A 22156-nucleotide genomic window follows, 5' to 3' on the forward strand; every position below is an offset into this window, starting at 1 on the left:
TAAAAAAAGAACAAAACACGATAGTATTTCAACATAAACATCTCCTGCACAGCGGAATCAAAGTTTCCTACTGTGAGGGAAGGCTCAAAGTTCAGTCATCCTCCTCTTTGATGTTCTTTGATGTTTCCAAGTAGGAAGACAGGTTTTCACTGTCTATCCTATCTATGCCTCTTTTGAATACTTTTGAATTCAGGCAGCATTGTGGTAAACCTCTTCTGCACCTTCTCCAATGCCTTCACATCCTTTCCGGTGATGGGAATGACCAGAACTGCGCACGATACTCCAAATGTGGCCTAACCAAAGTCCAATAAGCTGCAACATGACTACCCGACTCTCATAGTCAATGCCCCATGATGAAGGCGAGCCTACCATAAGTCTTCTTAAACTCCATCTACCATATTTCATAACACTATTGACTCCAAAGAGAAATCAATCATCCATGTAAAAAACTAAATGTATTGAAGGGAATGTTTGAAAAGAAACAGCAAGGGATGAGCTGAAAGGGGGTTCTAGCCAAAGTCACTAAATAGGTGGTAACTTAGAAGCCCAAAAGGTGGTTGAAGATATCCATGAACTCAATGAACTAGAATCACTCAGACAAACAGAAGCCTCATCCAACTATAACTCTGGAAGAAATCACACCAGTATTGGCCCAGTCCAAAATTTGCAGCAAACTTGATGTCAACATGATCACGGGAAAGTGAAGCTTGTTGAGCAACTTCTCCTGTTGATAACATTCAACATTCAACATGTATAATGTGAGCTCCATGGTCTATGGTTGCCCTAGAGTAAACCAGGACATGTTGCAGCAGAAAGAAGATGAGACTTACAGTCGATGCAAGAGAGTAATGGGCATAGAAAGTGACATTCAGATTTGTGGATCGGCTGATGATGCCCGAGGCCATCAGTAAGCGATGGAAAGAACCCGACAAGCTGAGCTCATTAAATACAAACATTTCTTCTTCGTGCAAATCTCATAAAGTAGAAAGAAGTCAATGCTTTGAAATGGCACGGCCATTAGTGGTGAGGAAACTCCCACAGTGTGTTTCATGGAGAAAATGTATTCCTAGCAATGATGAATGAACGATGCTTTATGTCCCTCAATATGGTGAATGAGAGGGAGTCTTTAAAACATTTATGTTGCAGTTCTACTTTGAGAAATAGATTATAGTTATGTCTATTAACATTAAAAAAAAATAACACGGCAATAATGGAATTTGAAATTACTTCAGCCATGTAATTTCCACTGCAGTAATTAACCTCCTGCTTATAATGATGTGGAAACATGTTTAAACTGCTTATCCTCAAAAAACGAAAATAGATAAAATCATGTTTACATTCTGCATGAGGCCAATTAATCCAATTTGTTGAAAACTCCATATTTATCAGTATGGTCCAAACCAGGAGAGTAATTGGAAAGCACATCCATATCTGTTTTCTCTATCATATCAGAATGTTTGTATAAGATTCCCTCTCATCCTTCTAAATTCCTGTGAATATAAGCCCACCCGATCCATTCTTTCATCATATGTCAGTCCCGCCATCCTGGGAATTAACCTGGCAAACCTACGCTGTGCTACCTCAATGTACCGAGGCGTCTTATGTACCTAGTTACATAAATTGTTATGTTTCTTTCACCATCTGATAAATTACAGGTTCCGTTGCACATGGGGTCTATTCCATATCACAAGAGTGGACTTTGAAATATTTTTTAGGATTTTATACAATCCCAATAATACTAATTCTTCCGAGTGTAGAGATACACTTGCATGTCTAAATAGTTTGCGTTGGAATTTCCTGTACTTCTTCAGCGGGGGGGGGGAGTCATTTTTTTTTACTAGTCTTGTGGATAGAAATCTATGCAACACCTTTTATCTATTCCAGTGTGTCTGTATAATTTATCAGATGGTGAAAGAAACATAACAATTTATGTAACTAGATACATAAGATGCCTCGGTACATTGAGGGAACACAGCGTAGGTTTGCCAGGTTAATTCCCCGGATGGCGGGACTGACATATGATGAAAGAATGGATCGGCTGGGCTTATATTCACAGGAATTTAGAAGGATGAGAGGGAATCTTATACAAACATATAAAATTCTTAAGGGATTGGACAGGCTGGATGCAGGAAAAATGTTCCCCGTTGGGGGAATCCAGAACCATGGATCACATTTTAAGAATAAGGGGGAGGCCATTTAGGACTGAGATGAGGAAATCTGTGGAATTCCCTGTCACGGATGGCAGTGGAGGCCAATTCACTGGACGTTTTCAAGAGAGAGTTAGATTTAGTTCTCAGGGCTAATGGAATCAAGGGATATGGGGAGAAAGCAGGAACGGAGTACTGATTTTGGATGATCAGCCATGATCATATTGAATGGCCCACTCCTGCATCTATATTTTTGTGACGAGGGGAGGGAGGGAGGTTGGTTTGCACCAGTACATCGAGTGTGCGGGCCGACCAGATTTTGGACTTTGAACAATGGCACCAAAACATAGCGGTGCCAACATGTGTAATATAGGCAAAAATAATTTCACTGTGAAGTTGCACAGTTGCAAAGCACTATTGAACTATTGTGGTAATATCAATGCTGTACAAAGGGTATTATACAAAACCTGGTGCACTCTGAATTCACTGTGGCACTTGGCTACTTGAGTTAAGTAGCACCGAATGAGGACAAAATTGAGAGCAACCAACTAACAATTAGTTCACAAGCTGTTGTTTTAAACCATGATAAATGCTTTTATTTTCATAACAATCGATGTCCTTGAACATATGAGGGTAAATTAAATGAAGTCTTGTCATTACAGTAGATTTCATTGCATTTCAACTTTGGTCTGGATTTTCTTGCCTGTTATGATAGGTATAAAATCAATTGGGCAGGTCAGAAGTCATTGGATCCACACTGTGAGTTCTGATTCATGCTGGATAACTGGTAAACTTAATATAATGAAGTTTAATAAGTCCCAAACGCCTTCAATTAATTATTACCAAAACGCATCGGTTCAAGTTGGAAAGGTTTGAGTAGTAGGAAATAACAATCAGAGTGCCTTATTGCAAAGGCAGTTTTTGTCTTTGTAAATCTTCACAAGATTTCTCAGCCGGGGGACAAAATGATGCGATGGATCTCAAAGCATCAAGCTCCTGGTGGCTTTGATTGTGTCTAAAATTTTCAAGTAAGGATGGGAGAAAGATTTAATAGGAACCTGAGGTGTAACGTTTTTCCACAAAGGGTGGTGGGTGTATGGAACGAGCTGCCAGAGAAAGTAGTTGAGGCAATGTTTAAGAAACATTTAGACAGGTACGTGGGTTGGATAGGTTTAGAGGTATAAGGGCCAAATGCAGGCAGGTGAGATTAGTGTAGATGGGACATGTGTTCATCATGGGCATGTTGAGCAGAAGGGCCTGGTTCCACACTGTATGATTCGATGACTATGATAATTGACTGTGGCCTTTAATGGACTGTAATTTTAGTTTAAGTTTTTAATTCTAGAGATACAGCAGGGAAACAGACCCTTCGGCCCACCGAGTCCGTGCCGACCAGCGACCTCCGCACATTAACACTATCTGACACACACTAGGAACAGTTTACAATTATACCAAGCCAATTAGCCTACAAACCTGTACATCATTGGAGTGTTAGGGGAAACCGGAGATCCCGGATAAAACCCACACAGGTCACGGGGAGAAGGTACAAACTCCAAACAAGCAGCACCTTTTGTCAGGATCAAACTCGGGTCTTTGGCGCTGTAAGGCAGCAACTCTTCTGCTGCGTCACCGTGCTGCCCAGTTTGTAGTTCAGAAGGCTGTCGGTTATGGTAGCCAGACCCATCTTTATCACCGACCTGTCAGTTATATCACTGACTTATCACTGATGGACAATCTGGGCTTCTGTGGCAAAATACTAGCAAATGTGTTAACAGAGAAAGGCACAAAGTGCTGGAGTAATTCAGCAGGTCAGGCGACATCTCTGAGAACACGGATAGGTGACATTTCCAGACCCTTCATTTGATTTACTCTGCCAATGTATGTGTGTGTTTTTTGTTTCAGTGTGTGCTTCCAAGTGAAAGAATCGCCATTTCCACCAAATTAAAACCTTCCTAATCCTAATCTGAAGAAGGGTCTCGACGTGAATTGTCATCCATTCCTTCTCTCCAGAGATGCTGCCTGACCCGCTGAGTGACTCCAGCACTTTGTGTCTATCTCAGGTGTAAGTCGGCATCTGCAGTTCCTTCCTACACATTCCTGAATTTGAATATCTGTATCAGTCATCCCTAATACTTCCACCACCTGATACAAAGAAGATCAACGCCCAGTCCAGTTCATTAGGGAAGAGATGTCAGGATCGGTAGTGACACTGAACCTTAATGGAATGTGCAAGCTTCTTATATTAAGAAGAAGTTGATAGATTCCTCATACAATAAACACGCAGTGAAATACTGAAAAGGAAGGAAGTGAATTGTACCGAACACTAACTTGCAATACAGTCTGGTATTAGCCAATTCTTTTCTCATTTGCCACGTTCTGGCAAGCTACTTTAGAAATGAATTAAAAACAGAAAATGCTAGATAACCCTATGAGGACAGGCAGTATCTATGGAAGGAAAAACAATCCTGCTTTAGAAATGAAACAGCAACACGGCTATTGTAGTGGAATGGGAATTGATTGTTTTGCTTTTATTCATATACCTGTCAGGAGAAAGAACAGACTATTTAACCCAGCAATATGCAGAACAGATACACAGAATCGTCAGTTCACTATATCTGCAAAGGATTCCTTATTAAGAATGGACCCTCTCCACAGCTTGAGTTTATCTATTGTTGCATCAAGCCAGAGCAGGATTCCAAGTGGCAATCAGGACAAAACACTACAATTTACTTTGCAGATTTCTGGATTTAGACGCAATATCTTTTTGCTCTGCTCTTAAGAGACATTATCAGCCCACGACCAGGAATTTCCCTGAAACTGCCGGGGTTGCATGACTTACAATTGGACTGTTCGACCTGCTGCCCTCTGGAAGGCGCTATAGGTGCATCAAATCCAGGACAAATAGACTCAGGAATAGTTGTTTTCCGAATATTATAACTACTCTTAATTCAAATTCACACATGCACTGACTTCACAGCCCAACACCCGGACTTCCATCTGTATATATGTATATAGCGCCGCAGAATTGTGCACCTATCACCCCCTTCTCCCTTCTGTTTTTGTTTTCTGTTTCTTGTTTTTTTGGACTAAATTATATCTATGCACTGAGTACGAGCAGCTTTTAATTTCATTGTACATGTATAGTGACAATAAATGGCATATCATATCATATCATATCACTTCACTTTCACCTGAGCAACTGCCTTACTTGTGTTGAAAGATTATTCTGTTGCACTTTCAGTAAAGTTATAGGTAGGCAGTTCTGAGTAAGTTTTGGACGTACTCTCTTTCAGCTCTCTGATGTCTTAGAACATCATTTACAGAATAAGTGTGTCATTCCCTCAAGCTAATGATAACTCTTGTGCTTTGAGAATTGAATGATTGCTTTAAGTTGGATCAATGTTTGGTGGGCATTGACTATTTCAGGAGTGGGTTATGCTTGGTTATGCTTGTGATATCTCTCATTCTACTTAACGGAGCATTGAATGAAAGCTGGAGTATTGCAAACCTCCTTCTGTCTCCCTCAGACAATCAATCAATTATTGTGTAGGAAGGAACTGCAGATGCTGGTTTACACCGAAGATAGACACAAAATGCTGGAGTAACTCAGCAGGACAGACAGTATCTTCGGAGAGAAGGAATGGTGACGTTTTGGGTCGAGTCCTTTCTTCAGACTGAGAATCAGGGGAGAGGGAACTATTTTGTTTGCTACTTTGGGTGCATTTCCACACTTAACCATTGAAGAATATAAATGTGCAGCCTTTCAGTGTAACACCACCATTCTCAAGAGATCAAAGAGTAGAAACAGAGGCAAACACTAAAGTTAGCGAACAAGGAGTTAAGGTGAATGTCATTGTTTTCGTTGAATCAGGAAGGAGTCTGGTGAGAGTGAGCCTACCATTGTCACAGAACCAGTCCCTTTCTTCAATCATGGGAGTTATCTTCCAATTTCCAAATGAATCCACATGCAGCTCTTCAATGAACTTTGCAGTGAATGATGGCAACTTCTGTTTGCTTCATTGTGATTGTAGAATAAATTAAAGATCTTGCAGCCTTTGTTTCAGCTGTCAGTCCCTGGTTGGCAACGCAGATTGTCAAATTAAATAACTTGGTATGAGAGGGTTATGAGGCAGTGATGTACAAAGCACATCAAAGCCCTGTGCAAAAGCAGGGTAAATGTGGATGATGATCTATTGTGAATATGTTCTGTGGGTTAGTGTACAATGTGTTCTGCTCTTTACATTCACAACACGTCTAACCGTTGTCTTTCAAATCACCCGAATGAATGGCCCATTTCTGCCTTTTCTGAACATGTTTTATTAAATGTTTCTGCTGTGCTTATAAAATAACATTTACAAGTTGTGTGAACAGAAGAACTGATGTTGGATGGCCACAAACAAATAGTTAAGAGTGTATGAATGCTGCTGCTGTAGTACTGGCATAGAGTGGTTCAATTTTCAGATTCACTTCCCAACCAGGCTGTGATGATAGTGTTTACCCTCAGGCAGAAACTCATATGCATTCCACCTTTTGTTTTTGTAAAGGACCCGTGCTTGATTCATAAGGTCCATTTCTTCGGCATTGTGTGGGGCGTGTAAATCAGGTGTCGGGTTGCGGGGTTGGGGCAAGTCCATTAGGGTGGTCGAGGCAATTCAGAGGATCTTGTTGACAAATGGGCAGAACTAAAGAGGGGAGCAGGCAGCACGTTCAGCCTCCAAGACTAGAAGTGTCCACTTGATCTAGTCGAGTAGTCTACCATATTAGAGATATAAAAATCAACATATTGTCCTCCCCTAGCTTTCTCTAGCCTCAGCCCCAACCTTTCTGAGGACCACTTCAGCAAGGCAGGCCAGCCACATTTGTTATCTATGAGGCAAATCAGCTGTAACTGCTGGATAATTTCCCATCTGCTGTGGGTTGCAGAGGGAACGGTGTCTTGATTCTTCCCTTGCTTCACATGTACCCTGTCTCTGAAATGCCAACACTGGACCTGAAAATGAGCCCAGAATCATCTCCATCGTTTAGAATCCTGAACCAGACACACAATCACCTGACAGTCTCCATTGTGTTTCGCCTTCAGGTCAGTTCATGTTGTATTCCTGATGCACGTGCCAACTTTAACACTGGCATCATGTGGTTTTGGCTTTCGACCAAGGCCAAGTGCATGGAGCACTGTAACAAAGTGCTGTCACTGGGGAGGGAGCAGTACAATAACAGTGATGAAAGCTGCCATTAACTTACAATTCCTCAATTTGGCAATGGGAGCTACATTACTTTGTTTGGAGTGTTGCTTCAAAAGAAATAATGGAATTGGCAAATAATGAATGAAGGTTTGTTTTCCTTTACATCTAAAGTACAATCTTAATGTAATGGAGTCAACTTGGCAGCAACACATGATTCAATCTATTGGCATCTTTCAGCATTCTTCTCTGTGTCAGTTTTAATTTTGGAGTTAATCCTATCTCATCTTTTACATTAAAGTGCACGGGTTAAAATGTCAATTGAGCAAGGAAGAATTATTCTAATAAAATATGTATTTATTTGTCTTATTTCTTATTTCACCTCTTCTCTCTTTCTCAAGTTTTATTTTTCTTTTTATTCTGTAGCAAGAGTAGGCTATTTAGCACATCAAACATGCTTAGTTTTGTTTAGTTTAGTTTAGTTTATAGGTACTGCCCCCTCCCCCTCGTCTTCCCCCTTCCCCCACTATCCCCTTCCTCTTCCCCCCCTCCACTTCCCCCCACCTCCCCTCCTCCTCCACCCCCCCTCCACTTCCCCCCCCTCATCCCCACTCCTGCACCCCCTCCCCCTCCCCCTTCCCCTCGACTTCTCCACCCTTCTAACCCTCCCCCTCCCCCCCCCCCCCCCTCTCCTCCCCTCCCCCCCTCCCCTCCCCCCCTCCCCCCCCCCCCCCACACACCCTCTACTCACCCACCATTGCCCCCTCCTCCCCACACTGCCGCCGCCTCCCCCCTCTCCGACAGTCCACGACTGAGCTGTGGTAATAGTGTCTGGGTTACAGGGGTGGTCGGACCATCAGTCGCCGGTGTATAACCTATTTTTGTTTTGAATGTGCCGAGTGATTGAGCCATCACTGCCCTCCAGGACAATGTCATGTATAAAGAAATGTCTCCTCATCCTTGTCCTATTGGCATCATGATTGGCACGAACCGTAATATAGATTGAGCTAAGAAACAGCAAAGTGTAGAGAGAAAAGATAGGATTTACTTTATAATAGTTGGCAATGAGGAAATGGACGTATACACAACAGGGGCAATATAAAAATTATGGGAGACAACCTTCATTTAGACTGGATGAATCAAAAATGTAAGAAATAACTTCATGAGATGCCTTAAGGGCCTGTCCCACTTGGCCGTCATTTGTGCCTCATTTACGCGTTATATGTAAATTAGGTCGACACGTCGTGACGCGTGGGGTGCGCATGCGTTGCGCATGGTGAGGCGTGGAAAATATGCGGTGGTGCACGGTATCGCGCGGCGCTCCAGGATTTAGTACAGGAACAAAATCCTCGCGCACCACCTGCGTGACGTATCGCGTACGCACGCTGACGCATTGGCGTCGTACACTGGCGTCCCGACATCTCACGTGTATCGCGTGGTGACGCATAGTTATGTCACCGTGAGTCAACGTCCTTACGTCCTTGCATCAACGTCCTGCCGCATGCCGCAGGGTATTCTAATGACGTCACGCTCACCGGACGGCTGTGCTGACACGTGATGACGCATGGTTTGCATGCGACGCCGCGCATCACAACGTGCCAACCTATTTTACATATGACGCGTAAATGAGGCACAAATGACAGCCAAGTGGGACAGGTCCTTTACTCAGTTAATTAGAACCAACTAGGAAAAAATACTCTTTTGTATTTTCGATTTTGGTATTTATTCTATGAGCTTCATATGAGCAAGAAATTTCTTAGCACCCTGCTGTATATTGGCAGTAAACTAATCTAATCTGAATCTGGATCAGAACTGAATGTGTTTCCGAAACCTGGCGGTTGGAATATAGTGTGAAAAAATGTGAAGTTATCCATTATGGTGCATGATGTATCTATTAAATGGTGTAAGAATGGGCAATATTAATGCTCAGTAGGTCCCAAAGGTGCTTGTACACAAATCACTGAAGGTATAGTAAGATGGTAATGGTGCTATTATTGTCACGTGCAAAGTGGTAACACAGTGAATTTATTGATCTTACAAACAGTCCTGCAGAGTATTGCCTTATTCTCAATCCTTGATTAGCGAATACACATTGTGTACTGAGCCGGCATGCAAGAGGCACCATTTTCAAAGTCTACATCCAGTTCTTGTGAGCGGTGCCTGCTCAAGCCAAGTCCCAGGCTGTTACTGGCCTCCAGGGGTCAAGGAAAGAGCATTCACGTCGCGGCCCTGTTTCCACCAATCTCTCCACCACCATGCACAAGAAGTACAAGAAGCGACAAGCCGAACACCATTGTGCAGATGCCGAGAAATGTGTTCAGCTCTGGCTGAACAACTTCTAATCTTGTGTGTGGACTCGATAAGAAGAAGACTGGCCTCCAGCCATCTCCTTCTTTGGACACCACGCCCTTCTCCTTGTCCGTCCACCTTTGTTCCCCGCGGGTCCCTCCCGCAGCCGACCACGAGGGCACGATATGTTCAACACGCTTTCCTCTCCCCTCCTACCGGCATCGCTCTTCGCCCGTCATCATCCTCATTGGCTCCTTCCCACCCGTCTCTGGTCTACGGAGGCCTCCTCTTCCATGTCGGCGGTCTGCTGGGTCCAATGAGCCGGGATCCGGGAGCAATATTATGAGCGGATTTGAGTATGGGAACAAGGTAGTCTTATTGCAATTGTACAGGGCCTCGGTTAAACTGCATCGGGAGTATTCTGTTTTCATCGCCATATCTAAGAAAGGATGTACAGGCCATTGAAAAAAAGGTAGCAAAGATTCACTGGACTAGTTCCAGAGATGATGGGTTTGGTGTCTAGGAAGAGACACGTGTTGTATTCTTTTGAACTTAAAGAAATAAAAGATTTTATCGAAATATATCGTATTCTTAAAGGGCGATTTTGAGGGACTCTGGTTTGGTTGGTATTGAAGAGAATATTTAGGATCTGTGCTCAGGTTGGTGGCAGGAGGATGAACAGGAATCCTGTTGTGATAGTGGTGGTCTAGTATCATCAGGACCTGCAGCTGAGGTGTGCCAGACCTATGGACTCTGTGTTGTGGTTGAGAAAGGAGGACAGTTGTGGTCAGTGTGGGGTTGGGGTGTTATAGACATCAGGGAATGTGTTAGGATTGTGGTGGAAAAGGACAATCAGGGCCTGTGTGCTGGTGTTGTTCGTGATCACTGGCAGAAGTCATCAAAGTCAAGGTTTAGTTTAGTTTAGTTTAGAGATACAGTGCAGAAGGAGGCCCTTTGGCCCACCAAGTCCGCACCGACCAGCGATCCCTGCACATTAATACTATCCTACCAGCACCAGGGACAATTTGACACATACACCAAGCCAATTAACTTACAAACCTGCACGTCTTTGCAGTGTGGGCGGAAACTGAAGATCTCGATGAAAACCCCTGTGGCCACGGGGAGAACGTACAAACTCCGCACCCATAGCACCCGTAGATGGGATCGAACCCGGGTCTCTGGCATTGTAAGCGCTGTCAGGCAACAACTCTACCGCTGCGCTGGCCTCCCATTTGGGGTTGGGGGAGGCAGTGATTGGCAAGGGTTTGTGTGGATGATGGGGAAAGTGGCAACAGAAGGCTCCTTCAGAGGTCTTGGGGGCATCAGAACAATAGGGGGCCAGCAAACTAAGGTTCTGGGCCAAATGTGTTGACCAAGAAGATGGCAGGTAAGGGACTTAGCTCAAACCAGTGCTCCAGTGATTAGATATGGCTGTCAGAGTGCCCAAAGACTGTTATTCCTGGCATATCTCAGAATAATTTTCAAGTTAATTCTCGTAACTGGAGATGACATCATCCTGTGTCTCTCTAATAAATGTGACATTCCTTGGGGAAGTAGTCAATCAAATTTCGACATGGAACTGCAGATACTGGTTAATAAACAAATAGTGTTGAAGTAAATCTGCAGATCAGGCAACATCTGGATAGGCGATGTTTTGGGTTAGGACCCACCTTTAGAGTAGATCTGGAGTGGTTTACCAGGACAGGCAGCAAATCTGGAAGATATGGATAGGCAATGTTTTGGGTCGGGACTCACAATCAGAGTTGATCTAGAGTAACTCAGACAGCACCTCTGGAAGACATGGATAGGAGATGTTTCAGATCAGGACCCTTCTTCACACTGTAGTTCATTAGTGATAGGACCAGAATTAGGACATTTGGCCCTTTAAGTCTACTCCACCATTCAATCATGACTGATCTATCTCTCCCTCCTAACCACATTCTCCTTCCTTCTCCCCATAACCCCTGACACCTGTATTAACCAAGAATCTATCTACCTCTGCCTTAAAAATATCCATTGAATCTGCCTCCACAATCTTCTGTGGCAATGAATTTCACAGATTCACCACCCTCTGTCTAAAGAAATTCCTCCTCATCTCCTTCCTAAAGGAATGTCAATTTATTCTGAGGCTATGACCTCTGGTTCTAGACTCTCCCACTAGTGGAAACATCCTCTCCACATCCACTCTATCCAAGCCTTACACTATTCAGTAAGTTTCAATGAGGTTCCCACTCATCCTTCTAAACTTTAGTGAGTACATATGCTAACCCACTCATTCCAGGGATCATTATCGTAAACCTTGTCTGGACCCTCACCAGAGCTAGCGCATCCTTCCTCAGATATGGGGAAAATTGCTCACAATACCCCAAATGCAGCCTAACCAGCAACTAATAGAGCCTCAGCATTACATCCCTGTTATTGTATTTTAGTCCTCTTGCATTTGTCTTCCTTACTTCATACTCTTCTTCAGACTCCAGAAGGGCCCTGATCTGAAAAGTCACCTATCTATTTCTTCCAGGGATGCTACCTGACCTGCTGAGTTACTCCAGAACTGAGTAGTGGTCATTATTGCATTTCATTCAAATTCTCATCAGTCACGCAATGCACAAAAAAGTATTATGTGATTGAATTTCTAATCCCTTCTGTTCTGACCCACTGTACACGTTATATATGTTTGGGTGCCACAGAGATTTTATTTGGTGTTCAATCGATGTGCATTGAGTGATACCCTGAAGCTGAATATAACAGGCACGCTCCTTGATCACTTCTTGTCACAGTGTAAAACAATCGATAAGAATGGCACTCGTTTTTCATCTCTCCTGGTAGTTTTCTTTCCATTACGTTTTGCTGTTGCTCTGAAATTAACCCAAAAAGCACCAAAAGAGAGATAGAACTAAGTCACTCATTATCATCAGAGGTAGGGGTGGTAAGCCATTGGGGCAAATACTAAGGGGTACTTGCAACTTAAAGGTCAGATTGGGAATGGGACGGGTAGTTAAAGTGCTGAACAACCGGGAAATCAGGTAGGTTAAGGCGGACTAAGCGGAGGTGTTCAGCTAAACGATCGCCAAGCCTGCGCTTGGTCTCGCCGATGTACAGCAGTTGACACCTGGAACAGCGGATACAAAAGATGAGGTTGGAGGAGGCGCAAGTGAACCTCTGCCTCACCTGAAAAGACTGTCGGGGTCCTTGGATGGAGTCGAGGAGGGAGGTAAAGAGACAGGTGGTGCATCTCCTGTTACAGGGAAAAATACCTGGGGAGGGGGTGGTTTGGGTGGGAAGGGGCGAGTTGACCAGGGAGTTGTGGAGGGAATGGTCTCTGCGGAAAGCAGAAAGGGGTGGAGATGGGAAGATGTGGCCAGTAGTGGGATCCCGTTGGAGGTGGCAAAAGTGTTGGAGTAGGAATATGCTATATGGAAGGTGAGGACAAGGGGGACTCTGTCCTTGTTGCGAGTGGGAGCAGGGAGAGCAAGAGCGGAGCTGCGGGATTTCAAGGGGACGCCATTGAGAGCCTCATCTATAATGGGAGAACCCCTGTTTCCTATGGAATGAGAACATCTCTGATGATCTACTACGGAAACCCTCATCCTGGGGGGCAGAGGTATTGAGAGTGGCATAAATAATAAGAAATCTACCCCAAGTGTCTGTGACCAGAGGGCACAGGTTTAAAGTGAGAGGCAGGAGATGCGGAGGGGACTTAGGGAAGAACTATTTTCAAGAGGGTGGCTGAAATCTGTAATGCACTGCCTAATTGAGCCACATAATCTCAAAACATTTAAGTACTTAGATGAAAACTTGAAGTGCCAAGATTTGGAAGTTATGTGCAGAGTGCTGGGAAAAGCGTTAGTGCAGGTAAGTAATTGATGGATCAATGGTCGGCATGGACAGCACAAACACATTTGGCCAAACGACCTGTCTCAATGCCGTATGGCCTTAAAACTATTTGTAATGGATTATTGAAAAGTAGATCAGATTGTTCACAGGTTTTCTCTCTTTTTTCCCCCCCATTTGTCCTTTGTCTGTGCCACATCCTTGTCTTCCAACCTCCCCCATTCTGTTTGCAGATATCTCGGTCAGCTTGCTCGCTGTGATACTTATATTTTGTGGCCTGGCCCTGGTGGCAGTCTTTCTCTTTGTGTTCTGGAAACTCTGCTGGGTGCCCTGGAAGAACAAGGTTCTCTCTAACACGTCCGTTCCCCGGGATACGGTCAACGCCACTGCTACTGACCATTACAAAGAGATGACGGACAAACCCAAGGAGTCCCCGTCCATGAGCTTCCTGGAAGCAGCCATGAAGATCAGCCACACGTCTCCCGACATTCCCGCCGATGTCCAGATGTCAATGAAGGATCACATTCTGCGTCACACGAGAATACAGAGACAGACAACTGAGCCAGCCTCATCTTCCAGGTCAGTCTCTCACCCACTCACCTCTTGGGGATATGTGTAGGAAGGAACTGCAGATGCTGGTTTAAACCGAAGGTAGACACAAAACAGTGGAGTAACTCAGCGGGACAGGCAGCATCTCTGGAGAGAAGAGCTGAAGAATGGTCTCGACCCAAAACGTTACCCATTTCATCTCTCAAGAGATGCTGGCTGTCTCGCTGAGTTAGTCCAGCTTTTTGTGTCTATATTCTGGAGTTTAGAAGGATGAGGGGACACCTCATTGAAATGTACCGAATAGTGAAAGTCCTGGATAGAGTGGATGTGGAGAGGATGTTTCCACTAGTGAGAGAGTCCAGGACTAGAGGTTACAGAATTAAAGGACGTTTCTTTTGGAGGAGGAATTTCTTTAGTCAGAGGGTGGTGAAGCTGTGGAATTATTTGCTGCAGAAGGCTGTGAAGGCAAGGCAATGGATATTTTTAAGGCAGAGATAGATAGGTTCTTGATTACTACGGGTGTCAGGGGTTATGGGGAGAAGGCAGGAGAATGGTGTTAGGAGGGAGAGATAGATCAGGCGTGTTTGAACGGCAGAGTAGACTTGATGGGACAAATGGCCTAATTCTGCTCCTATCATTTATGACCTTATGACGTTATGAGTCCCAATCAGTAAATTCAGCCATACCTTGATTTCAATAGAGTGGAGATGAAGTCGACAGGCCCATTCTATTTGTTATCACCCAAGCAACCAAAGACTATTTTTAGCACATGTCGTTAAGTGCAAGGTTAGACTGTGGCCTTAATTTTATGTCTACAATAATCCGAGGCATGTGCAGTGAATACATCATTAATTTGTTGAAAAGTAGGCTTTCCATGTTAGCAATGGTCACTAACTGCACAACGCACCCTATAGTTATAGCTTCACGAATCATTCCTAGAGCTTGCAAATAAAGAATAGAAGGTCATTCACAACTACCAACAAAGAGAGTGTGGGTGTCTGGGATTTAACCCGTAACATTGACAGAATGAATTCCTACAGATTAACAGCGATTAACAATAAAGGGGAAGAATTGATTATGAAAAAACCTCTCCATGACCAGGAGGCATGTGAAATATTTGCCCAATGGCTCACATTAAACTTTTGTAAACATTTGAAACTAGGAGTCAGGGGATATGGGGAGAAGGCAGGAACGGGATACTGATTGGGGATGATCAGCCATGATCACATTGAATGGCGGTGCTGGCTCGAAGGGCCAAATGGTCTACTCCTGCACCTATTGTCTATTGTCTATTCATTTCCTTTTAATTTCATTTTCTGAGCATACTTCAACGATCAACTGTAGTTTAGTTTAGTTTAGAGGTACAGTGCAGAAACAGGCCCTTCGGCCCACCGAGTCCATGCCGAACAGCAATCCACGCGAACTAATACTATCCTACACAAGCTAGGGACAATTTATAATTTTACCAAGCCAATTGACCTATAAACCTTTACATCTTTAGACTGTGGGAGGAAACCAGAGATCACTTCTATCACTCAGACAGTTTTGGATCCCGTGTGCCTCTGTCCTCTACCATGTGGGACTGTCAAAGCACTTGAAGGAAGTCCCTTTTACACCCTTCTGTGATCTGCCAACATATATGCTTTTCTAATTTCAATGGGATTATTAGGAGTCCTACTGCATAACCCCATCAAAGGGACTGCCTCTGCCTTATTCCACAATTCTATCCATTTTGCCTCATGACTGACCCCCTGGGATATCTTCCGAGTACTACCTAATAGACAGTGCAATATTCCCCGCTATCTTGCATGCCCCTCTGTCACACCTGAAACGTCTTTGCAATGAAACATTGAGTGGCCAACCCTAGCCTTATCCCAACCATTTTTCGATGATTTCAACAATATCACAATCCCATATGCTGATCCATGCTCTTAGCTCAGCCATCTTAACTGTGAGGCTCTCCTGTATTAACATAAATGTATTCATGCCCAGGGGCCCTCTCCACCATCTCTTCCTGCCTCTCTCTGCCCTCTCTTCCCACTGGACTTGCCTGTTCCATTTTCTACATGTGAGTCAGCCTCTCTGCCTGCTGCAGTATATTCTCAGTCCCGCAATGTAATATAAAAGGGCCAAGTCAGTGGATATTTTTAAGGCAGGGATATACAATTGTTCATTATAACGGGTGTCAAGGGTTATGGGGAGAAGGCAGGAAAATGTGATTTGAAGGCAGAGATCAGCCATGATTGAATGGCGGAGTCGACCCGATGGGCCGAATGGCCCAATTCTACTTCTATAACTGAATTTGTGAACTTGTGACTTTTGGGTATGATACATTGTAGGAAAATATTTCTGCAGTTATCAGAGTATGCAAGGTTTGGCTACATCTATGTAGATCAGTCATGCACTATTACAAGGTAGACAAAAATGCTGGAGATACTCAACGGCAGAGGCAGCATCTATGGAGCGAAGGAAATAGGCAACGTTTCGGGTCGAGACCCGAAACGTTGCCTATTTCCTTCACTCCATAGATGCTGCCTCACCCGCTGAGTTTCTTCAGCATTTTTGTCTACCTTCGATTTCCAGCATCTGCAGTTCCTTCGTAAACATACACTATTATAATCTGCGGCGAAGCCCTTTAAATATTATCTTTCGGAAAAAAAATTGATAAATGCTTGAAAAAAATTATAGGACAAGGAACCGTACAGAGAATAGAGGCAAAAAGCTGGATTAACTCAGCAGGCAGCATCTCTGGAAAAAGGCAATAGGTGACATTTTGGGTTGGGACCCTTCTTCAGTCTGAGTGCAGAGCAGTTGGACTAATTGGTTTACACTTTCAAAGGACCAGCAAAATCCTGCAGGTCATAAAACTGCCTCCCTTGGGTGATTATGTGATTATATTTCTCCTTTTGTTTATGAACCAAATAGAATTGAATTGAAAACTTTATTGACAAGTCGCAGTGAAATTCTTTGCTTACATATCCAAGGTATGCAAATAGTTGATACGAAAAGGGCACTTGCAAAGTTACAAAGTATTCACGCCAGGTCCCCTTTTGTTCTCCCCCCCAGGTTGGGCCCTCCATTGTTCTTCCTCCTCCCTCGCGGTATGCATTCCCCCCACACTGGGTCCACCTTTGCCCTTGCCCTTGCCCCCAGCAGCGACGTTCTCACTTTCATATAGTGCGTCCTCTCGTCCGTCCGTCAACGCCATCATCGACTGCCGTACCGACCTTCCCACAATCAACGCCAGGTCCTCTCCGGACGCCTCCGCGGCACAGACGGGATTCCTTTATGGGCTTCCTTCTGCAAAATTCCATAAACACTTCCAATATCATTGAGGCTGCCATACTTTGAAATATTTTCAATATATCTTCATGGAAGAGCAGGGTGAGAGATGTCATTACTGGAATAGATCATTTCAGAGGAGAAGTGAAAGAGGACTTTTCTAAGGGTGGTGTTTTGTTTTAATGAAAATACATCTACACAATCAACTCATCGAAGATCCAGTGGTTAGATTTGCTAGGGCACCAACCAGCTGTTTAGTTTAGTTTTGTTTGGTTTAGGGATACAGCGCGAAAACAGGCCCTACGGCCCACCGAGTCCGAGCCGACCATCGATCCCCACACACTCACACTATCCTACACACACTAGGGACAATTTATACTTATGCCAAGCCAATTAACCAATAAATCTGTACGTCTTTGGTGGGTGGGAGGAAACCAAAGATCTCGGAAAAAACCCTTGCGGTCACGGGGAGAACATACAAACTCCGTACAGACAGCACTCGTAGTCGGGATCGACTCCGGGTCTCCGACGCTGCAAGTGCTGTAAGACAGCAACTTTACCGCTGCACCACCGTGCCTCCCAAGATTGAGGCACACGGGATCAGGTACACTAATGCTATCCTACACACCAGGGACAATTTACAATTTGACCAGGCCAATTAACCTACTAACCTGCACAGCTTTGATGTGTGGGAGGAAACCGGAGCTCCTGGGGAAAACCCACGCAGTCACGGGGAGAACGTACAAACTCCATACAGACAGAACCCTTTTTCAGGATCAAACTCAGGTCTCTGGCGCAGCAAGGCAGCAACTCTACAGCTGCGGCACCGTGCCGCCCACAATGTCTAAGTAAAATTTCATGGACATAAGAGGTAATTAATTATGCACAAACATTTAAGATGCTTCGATATGATAAGGTGCAACTAACATCTCGAAGTGTTTACTATTGACCAGGCTAATTTCCCCTGCAGTGTTTTTCGAATGAATGATTCATGAATGTAGAAGGAGAGAAATTGGTATGCCCTGCTGCACATGTCATCTTTCTTTACAAAGGCTGCACAGTTCAGCCACTTAATGACATCCCTCAGATTACATTGTGTGAAATATTATTGTATGTATGGCTGCTTGCTTACGGATAGACTCAAAGCCGCCAGAAATATTTCAGTAGGTTAATTCGGCAACGACAACTTGTAATAATGCAACAGAAATAGTGCACTCAGTATTCCCAAGGAACATGCTCAAAGGAAATTTAATTTTAAACCATCAAACAAGATGTTTGGCCAAACGTTTGATCAACAAGCTAAGTTTAAAGCTAAGATATCCTTGAAGCAAATAGTGATCTAAAGAGGTTGAATGGTTGAGACCCGGCTGACAATAGTGGTTTGGTGAAAATCGGAGATGTGTGAGAAACTGGAGTACAAGAGTGACAGAGTTTAGTTTAACTTTAGTTCATAGATACAGCATGGAAACAGTCCCTTCAGCCCACCAAGTCCATGCCGACCATCGATCAGCCATACACATTAGTTTTATGTTAGCCCACTCTCTTCCTCTCCGTGCACACTAGGATCAGTTTATAAAGGCCAAATAACCTACAAACCCTGAATCTGGGGAGAGAGTGGGATTAATGTAGGATTTGTATAAATCGGTGGTTGATTTTCAGCGCAGAGTCGATGTGCCGATGGGCCTGTTTCCAAGCTGTCTCTCTCTATGATAGCATGACCTGAATTCTAAGGGCACAGGGATTTTGTAAGGTACGTATCATTGATAGATAGAACAGGGAAAAAGGAATAGTCAAGGAGAAAATTAAAAATATGGGTATGAATTTTAAAGTTGAACTATTTCTAGACAGGTATGAATTCAGAGAGGCGGAAATGCCACAGTTGCTGAATATTGTGTGATGGCTAACACTGAGTGGTTGCATGGATGTTTCATTAGGTCAGACTCATGCATTGCCCATATCTGTTTCTCTGATGTAGTGAGCATTGCAAATAAAATTGTCTAAAAACATGCTACAACCTGGATGCCACCAGTCACAGTAACCGAGCAGTGGAGCGTTTGGCTTTGTGTCAGTAGTTTGTGATTTTAAGTCTAGTTCTAGAGAGTGGCACAGTGGTGCAGTGGTAGAGGTGATGCCTTACAGTGCCAAAGACTCAGGTTCAATCCTGTCTACCGGCGCTGTCTGTTCGAAGTTTGTGCGCCCTCCCTGTGACCATGCAAGTTTTCTCTGGGTCTTCCAGTTTCCTCCCACATTTCAAAAATGTACAGGTTTGCAGGTTAATTGGCATCTGTAAATTGTAAATTTCCACTAGTGTGTAGGATAGTGTTAAGTCAAGTCACTTTTATTTCTATAGCAAATTTAAAAAACAACTCTCGTTTTTTAAAACAAAGTGCTTTACATTGGTGGAGGTACTAACATTATACAACAGTGGTTCATAGATTGAGTACGTACATAAATACATACCTATAGCCCTCCCTCAGATGACATCAGGAAAAGTGGAAGTGTATGGGGTTGTCGCTGGCCAGCATGGACTGGGTGGGCCAAAGGGCTTGTTTCCATGCTGTATCTCTAAAGTCTAAAGTCTGAAGTTGAGGAAATAGACAAGATTGTCATCCCAATTCAGGCCAGAGGGAACTTTTAGAGTTGCTGTTAGAGTTGCTGGGTTAGATTTTTTCATTTGCATCCATTAAATATGCATTATTGTTCCGAGATTATGTTTAGGTCAGGTCGGGGGTGAGTTCCCTCCACCACGGGTACCATGTAATCCCGTGCTCCATGGTCGGACAGTCGGCAACTAAACCGTCTCCCACACCTGGTTTGTCAGATGAGGAGGGGGCTGTGGACCCCCAGCAGGACCAAAAACAAGACCTGTCAAAGGGCGGATGAGCTCCTGGCGAGCCAACGTCATCTACATTTCAGTAGAAGTTGCGATCACTGTTGTACACAGCATTGTAAGGCACCGTGCCCATTGATGTATTCAAGGATAATGATGAAGATGATGATGATGATGATTTGTGATAGCCCTCACCAAAATTTGTTTCCATTGAAGTCAATTGCAAAAGTAAATTCAAACATGAGTTACCTTCACTTTCTCCTGTGTTTGATGCAGGCAGAGGTGGGGAAATCCATGCCATACTGTTTCTCAAATGAGATGTTAACCTCTCAAAGATCAATGGTCATTAACTCAAAGACGTCCACAAAATCTCCCCAGTTTCCAAGCCAAATTATTTCTCTGAACCAGCACCAAGAAAATCAATTTTCTGATGATCTGCACTCCACAGTTTGTGAGATATTGTGTGCTGGCGTTTATTGCTGGGTTCTCAAGAAGATGATGGGAACTTTTTTTCAAAGTTTGCTCAATGGTGCAATAGTACTTTATTGTACATAGACCTAGATGTAGTGAAATGATTCTGTTTGACATACAATTCACTCAAATCCTACTGTGCATAAGTACAACTGTACAGGAGAGTATGAATAGTAAAATGTACAAAATGCTGGGGTAACTCAGCGGGACAGGCAGCAACTCTGGAGAGAAGGGATGGGTGATGTTTCGGATCAAGACCCTTCTTCAGATCCCACCCGACATGTCTCGACCCGAAACATCACCCATTCCTTCTCTCTAGTGATACTGCCTGTCCCGCTGAGTTACTCCAGCACGTTGTGCCTATCTTCAGTGTAAACAGGCATCTGCAGTTCCTTCCTACACAATAGTAGATTCCACTCAGGTAGTATGCAAGAGTTACCATGTTTCTGGCACCAGCTTGCATCCTGCAAGATTTAAAGTTCTTAAAAATGCAGAGACTTATCTAAGGCCTTAAAGGTCCATTGCCCTGGCAGAGAGATGACAATCTATCTTCATTGCCTGTGGAATCCTTTTGATTATGAAAGCTGTGATAAGTGCAATTCCTTTATTCGTTCTTTCACCGATAAGTTATTTTTATTTTTGATTATTTGCTCTAGGCACAGCTCTTTTAAACGACACTTACCGCGGCAGATGCATGTGTCGAGTGTTGATTTCAGCACCGACTGCTTGCCCTACAAGGAACAAGTCACAAGCATTGGACGGATCAAACCTGAGCTCTACAAGCAGAAGTCCATGGACTCTGAAGACACAAAGAAGGAAGCTGGGAAAAGCTGCGGGAAAATCAACTTCACACTAAAATACGACTATGAGAATGAAATGCTGATTGTCACAATCCTCAAGGGTTTTGATTTGCCTGCAAAGGACTTTTGCGGAAGCTCGGACCCCTATGTAAAAATCTATCTTCTCCCCGATCGGAAAAGGAAGTTTCAGACGCGCGTGCACAGGAAAACACTCAATCCTACCTTCGATGAAAGTTTCCAATTTCCTGTGTCGTATGACGAACTCAACAACAGGAAACTACACTTGACTGTGTATGACTTTGATAGGTTTTCTAGACATGACATGATTGGGGAAGTGATTTTAGAGAACCTGTTTGAAGCGTCAGATCTCTCCAGGGAAACCTCCATCTGGAAGGACATTCAGTACGCCACAACCGTGAGTATCAGAGCCTCGCTTTCTATGCTTCATGCAGAGGTAACGTCTCAAAACATGGTTACCCTTGCCTCTGGTTTGGCGAGGTGTAAGCTGATTATACCTTGCCTCCAGCTTGGGGGAGGAACAGTATAAACTGTGGTCCAGGATCTGAGCCACTTGTATGCAGTGCTTGAGATAGAAGGCAGATGCAGTGCTTGAGATAGTGCTTGAGATGAAAGATGAAGATAGAAATGACACAACACAGGTCATTACAAACTGACTGCCCATTTAACACCCTGCCTGGTTTCATTTGCCTTTGCAAGCACACCAATGTTTTTGATTAGATTCAAACCCAAGCCGGAAAAGTAAATGGTATCTCTAAA

General features: G+C 43.8%; 1 protein-coding gene across 2 annotated transcripts in view; it reads left to right on the plus strand.

Annotated features, from left to right (window-relative positions):
* The window catches only part of LOC129708599 (synaptotagmin-6-like), a 232261-nt gene that overhangs the window by 115855 nt on the left and 94250 nt on the right, over nucleotides 1-22156 (plus strand). For both annotated transcript variants that reach the window (XM_055654433.1, XM_055654434.1), the window contains exons 2-3: nucleotides 13681-14026; nucleotides 21236-21794. In XM_055654433.1, the coding sequence (XP_055510408.1) occupies nucleotides 13681-14026; nucleotides 21236-21794 (905 nt within the window). The remainder of the gene's footprint in view (nucleotides 1-13680; nucleotides 14027-21235; nucleotides 21795-22156) is intronic.

Source organism: Leucoraja erinacea, chromosome 24 (assembly GCF_028641065.1).
Source record: "Leucoraja erinacea ecotype New England chromosome 24, Leri_hhj_1, whole genome shotgun sequence".
In the NCBI taxonomy this organism is placed as follows: domain Eukaryota; kingdom Metazoa; phylum Chordata; class Chondrichthyes; order Rajiformes; family Rajidae; genus Leucoraja; species Leucoraja erinaceus.